At 48.5% G+C, this 5,506-nt stretch overlaps 1 protein-coding gene across 1 annotated transcript in view; it reads right to left on the reverse strand.

Moving 5' to 3' along the window:
• rif1 (replication timing regulatory factor 1) overlaps positions 1–5,493 on the reverse strand; it is a gene marked incomplete at its 5' end in the record, with an annotated part of 29,579 nt that extends 24,086 nt beyond the window's left edge. The window contains 7 exons of the mRNA XM_080537056.1: positions 402–512; positions 1,090–1,260; positions 2,044–2,155; positions 2,766–2,917; positions 3,376–3,514; positions 4,327–4,419; positions 5,329–5,493. Of these exons, the coding sequence (XP_080393182.1) occupies positions 402–512; positions 1,090–1,260; positions 2,044–2,155; positions 2,766–2,917; positions 3,376–3,514; positions 4,327–4,419; positions 5,329–5,493 (943 nt within the window). The remainder of the gene's footprint in view (positions 1–401; positions 513–1,089; positions 1,261–2,043; positions 2,156–2,765; positions 2,918–3,375; positions 3,515–4,326; positions 4,420–5,328) is intronic.
• Between the last annotated feature and the right edge of the window lie 13 nt (positions 5,494–5,506).

The raw sequence follows: 5,506 nt of genomic DNA on the forward strand, positions 1-5,506 counted from the left end.
CCAGGATCCAGCAGGGTCGTCGTGCTCGCGCAAACAAACCCGGCGAATGTTTTACTTGCTCCGGACAAGCAAAACGGTGTTAATGTCGAACCCTGCTAGACTACTTATTTTTAACAGGGCCAGAGTGGATGATTCATGCTCTCTCTCTCTGTCTCTCTCTCTGTCTCTCTCTCTGTCTCTCTCTCTGTCTCTGTCTCTGTCTCTCTCTCTGTCTCTCTCTCTGTCTCTGTCTCTCTCTCTGTGTCTCTCACACTGGCAGACTGACTGGCAGAGGAACATGGAACATGCTTTAGAGAAGTAGGCTCTAGGTCTGATTGTGACTACATAAGGTCGGTCACACGTGAGCCGTACGGTCCGCCACGTGACCCACTGCGGTCAGTCCGGATGCTTCCGCTGGGTACCTGGGGCGTCTCTGCCGATGGTGACGAAACCGTCCCGTACGGAGGAGATGAGCAGAGGGGCGTGCTTGGTGAAGGAGGAGGGGCTGCACAGGAAGGGGTGCGTCAGAGGTTCTGAAAGACGAGAGAACAACGTTTATGTCAGAGAAACAATGTCAGCCATGGAACCACACACTACTTACTCATTCATTTGAGAGTGTGTGTGTCAGGGTATATACAGGAATCTGGAGGTTAATTTCAATACCTTTCTAAGACTTTTTAAAGACCTTGTCAATATTTTTCCAGACCTCACCGCCACTTCGAGCTGTAACCGTTTACATCAGTGACACCTTTAACTTAACAGTTTTAGTTTGCAATAGACTAGACCACTATCATACAACACAATTTCCGGTTCATCTTTGTTTTTTAATAAAACTAATGAATTCACAAACTTTTAAGTTAAATTCACGACGTTTTTAGGACTCAAACTCTTTGGACAGAGTCTAATTAAAAAAAATTCAAGACCTCATAAAATCGTAATGAGACTTTTTAATACTTATTAAGGGTTTTGATTTTCCCAAAATTGATTTATCACATTTTAAGACTTTTCATGACACCAAACCCTGGTGTGTGGGGGGGGTATTCTGATGACACACACACACACACACACGGTAGTGAGAACAGGGAGTCAGGGCTCCTGCAGCTCTCTCACCCAGGTTGAGCACCAAATTATACTGGGTCACAGCCACGGTGACCTCCGGCCCCAAGAAGTAGTGCAGCAGCATCTCCAGGCCCAGCAGCTGGCTGTTGGGGTAGGCCTGCACAGGGTGAACGCTGCTGTTCAGGTTCATACTGGGGGTGACCGCCGGGCTGCTGAAGGCTGCTGGTCCACCAGGTGGGAGGAGGGGGGAGACGGGGGGGGAGAGGGGGGCGGGACAGAGAGACACTATTCATTTAAATCATCTAATGCTTCCATAATTCCTGGTTACATACAACATGTTTTTTTATTTCAAGTTACAGTGTTTCCCCTAGGTTTGCTGCCTTGGGGGGGTGGCATGGACCGTGGCATGGACCCCCCCCCAGGGGGTAAGACCCTGCCTCATACCAGCGTCATGTCCAGGGGTGTACTAACTTGTACATTAAGCCGCCTCACGCTACGGAAACAGGAGATAGGCTCCTGCCCTATGGGCCATTAGGCTCCAGAACCATCGGTTCTCAAGGCTACTTACTTATGTGGTCTTGACTACCTGTCCACTTTCTCACCTGGTGTGCCGACACTGTGCTCTCTCTCCTTCTCTTCCTCCCTATCCTCCTCTAGGTAAACAAAACAGCCAGAGTATTTATAATCTAATAAGAGGCATAAACCTGCAACGAGATCTCGTGGCCAGATCTCGCGCTACAAGAATGCATCATATCTCACGCAACGACCAGGCTTAAAGGCAGATGTCTGGGTGCATTTTGGGTGTAAAAATTATGAAGATAGAGATGAGCAGGACAAAAGCAAAGCCATATGCAAGCTGTGCGCAGTGGAGGTTAAATTTAGTGGAAACACCACTAATCTACGGAACCACTTATTGAGGCATCACCCTGACGTGAAACATGGAAAAGCGGATCCGAAACAAACACGTCAGGTGTTCCAGGTGTAGAGGTCCCTACAGGACTGTACCTGATTTAGGTGTAGAGGTCCCTACAGGACTGCTCGGTCTGAAGTTCTTAGGAGCAGCGGCCGGTGTGGGGATGTCAGGACCAAAAGTGCAGTCGAGGAGAGGTACAGCAATCTGCGTACACACACACACACACACACACACAGAGACACACCCACACACACACACAGAGATACACACACAGAGAGACACACACACACACAGATACACACACAGAGAGACACACACACACACGTACACACACACACACACACACGTACACACACACACACACTTTTGAGCAGGTTGCAATGCAAGGCAACACATTCACAACATGCACAATAATGATTCAGAGCGTAAACATAATAATAATAATGTGCAGTCACATTTCACAAGAGATGTAGAAAATGTAGTCCAGGGTGGGGGGGGCAGAGGGTAGGGAGGGAGGGATGGGGGAAGGAGAGGGGAAGAGAGGGAGAGAGGGAGGGATGGGGGGCAGAGGGTATGGAGGGAGGGAGGGAGGGAGGGTGGAAGGAGGGAGGGGGGAAGAGTGGGATGAGAGGGATATGAGAGAGAGAGAGAGCGAGAGAGAGAGAGAGAGAGAGAGAGAGAGAGAGAGAGAGAGAGAGAGAGGGATGGGGGGCAGAGGGTATGGAGGGAGGGAGGGTGGAGGGAGGGAGGGAGGGTGGAAGGAGGGGGGAAGAGAGGGAGAGAGGAGTCGGAGAACACCACGTGATTCTCTCACCTGTTCGAAGTTGGCAGCCAGGTTGGGTCCCAGCCTGACCACCAGGTACCACCACACCTCCAGCTTGGTCAGCAGCAGAGCCTCCGTCCTCACCTGGATGGAGGCCAGAGGCTGCATGAGGAGCTTCAGACGCTTGGCGCTGCACAGGATGTCTACAGGAGGGGGGGGGGGGGGGGGGGACCACAGACACAACTGAATCTACTGTACATAGAACGTATATATATAATATATACACACACAATGAAAGAGAAAGTCTGTTTATAGTAAGGTTTGTTAAGATGGAAACCAACTCTGCGTCGTGTAAAAAATTGTGGGGCCTTCCTTTTGACACAAAATGGCCATGGGTACAATCTCTTCTCTCTGCTAATGGTTATATTACAGAGAGAGAGCGAGAGAGAGAGAGAGCGAGAGCGAGAGAGAGAGAAGAGAGAGAGAGAGAGAGAGAGAGAGCGAGAGAGAGCCTTCCTTTTTGAGAGAGAGAGAGAGAGAGAGAGAGAGAGAGAGAGAGAGAGAGCCTGCCTTGCCTTCTGCTCTTACTCACCTGGGTTGAGAGACGAGAGAGAGAGAGAGAGAGAGAGAGAGAGCCTGCCTAGCCTTATGCTTTCCTCACCTGGGTTGAGGGCGAAGTTGTCTATGAGGCTCTTCCAGGCGATGAAGGCGATCTTCTTGATGTTGGGGTTGGAGTTGCGGAAGCCCAGCTCCTCCAGGTGTAGCAGGGAGTTGATGAAGGGCCCGCCTCTGTGCAGCGTCTGTGAGAGGAGGCACAACAGACATCATGCATGTTAGTATCCGCCTCTGTGCAGCATCTGTGAGAGGAGGCACAACAGACATCATGCATGTTAGTATCCGCCTCTGTGCAGCATCTGTGAGAGGGAGGCACAACAGACATCATGCATGTTTAGTATCCGCCTCTGTGCAGCATCTGTGAGAGGAGGCCGCGTACGTTTGCCAGACAGCGCCAACGTTCGAGAGGTTCCCAAACGTGAACGGGCACGGTTCTTTGCCGGTGTGAAAGCCCTAACAGACATCATGCATTTCAGTATCAACTCTTGAATAGGGTTGGGTACCAATACGGTACCTATATATCCGGTACCTACCGAATTGTAACAGAGATTTATATATATATTTTATTATATATATATATATATATATATATATATTTAAAAAGTATCAAAAGTATCGATTTCGGTACCGGTACCATTTTAAAAGTACCGGTATCGGATAAAACCCAAACGATACCCAACCCTACTCTTGAAAGCCAAAGGCCATCCACTGTAGCCCATTACTAGTGATGTACAGTGTCAACTAATGTTTAACTCCAAACTATCAACATTCTAGAGTGCCAACATTCTAGGTCACCCAAAAATGCATAAATTATGATGCTTTGTTTTGTAGCCAAAGTAGTCAAAGCACTAAGTAAATAGTATTCAAAGCACTAAGTAAATATACACATAAAACACTTGATACTCAAGGTGGTGAGTGTTCTGGACCTCTTTGGCAGTGTTCTGGAACTCTTTGGCAGTGACTTAAAACTATTAGAAATTGCCCAAACAATTCTTACAGTTCCCAGAAGTCTCACAAACAACGGCCAGAGTTTCAGCACGTTGGTCTCGTTCTTGGAAGAGAAGAGCTTCTGCAACTCAGGGATCAGTTTCTGTGGGGAAAACACAAGGAAAAGTCTCAAGTTTATACAAGGAAAAGCAGGTCAGATACAAAGTAAACAGACCCTAACGCATTATTAAGATGGATTGGTTGTTTTCCATGGGGGAGGCAGTGTAATATAACCATCAGCAGAAGAATTTCGTCATTTTAATCATTGACAATTTTTCCCCATTTTTGGCATTTAGCAGACGTCTTATTCCAAAGCGACTTACAAACAATTACATTTGACTACTAAGCAAGTGAATCATCAGTCCACCAGTCGTAGCAGGAAGAGTAATCCAGCTCAGGCCCGGGGCCACTGATAGAAGGAAAAACCTTCTCCTATCACCTTCTTCTAAACCTAGTTTATTTTATTTTATTTAAAAAAAAATGTTGACACTTGAGAAACAGAGAACAGTACAAGGGGGTCAATAGAAGTGTTTAGGGGACACAGTAGAAGGGAAAAGCGGGTGTCTTCAGGAGACGCAGTGCTGAGGGGCAGTAGATGTCTCAGGAGGAGCAGTTAAGGTGTCCTGTGGGCTTCGGCCTAGACCAATCCCTATCCGGTTGTTAAGTCTGACGTCAAACGTGACGTTTTGCAATTTCCGGGTCCAAACAAGAAATTCCCCTCACCAGAGTACCAGTGTACTACAGCGGTAGAATGACAGTTCAATCGTTTTTTAGACTGGGATCTATTCATACAACAAGGGACACAGCAGCACTTTCCCGTTTTCCCCATATTTGTCAGCGTCTTTGAGCCTCGGAAAAGCGCTATACAAATATAATGAATTATTATTATTACTGAGGCATTTCGAAGAGAGCGCCTCAGCAACTTTGGACCGCGAAAAACGTCACGACTTAACAACCGTATAGGGTACAGCTTGGTAATCAGACCTCTCAGAAGGCTGACGGCGAGACTCACCGTGGACAGGAGGGGCTCCATGATGCCGGCCACCGCCTGCTGCTTCTCCAGGAGGAGGGGCATGCCCATCTCCAGCGCCGCCGCGGCCCGCAGGCGCACCTTGGAGGCGGAGTGGACCACCAGGGGGATGACCAGCTTGGCCCAGCGCACGGCCCCCTCGCCCATCTGAACAGGGGCC

This window comes from Nansenia antarctica, assembly GCF_963989245.1.
Source record: "Nansenia antarctica genome assembly, chromosome: 7".
Lineage (NCBI taxonomy): Eukaryota > Metazoa > Chordata > Actinopteri > Argentiniformes > Microstomatidae > Nansenia > Nansenia antarctica.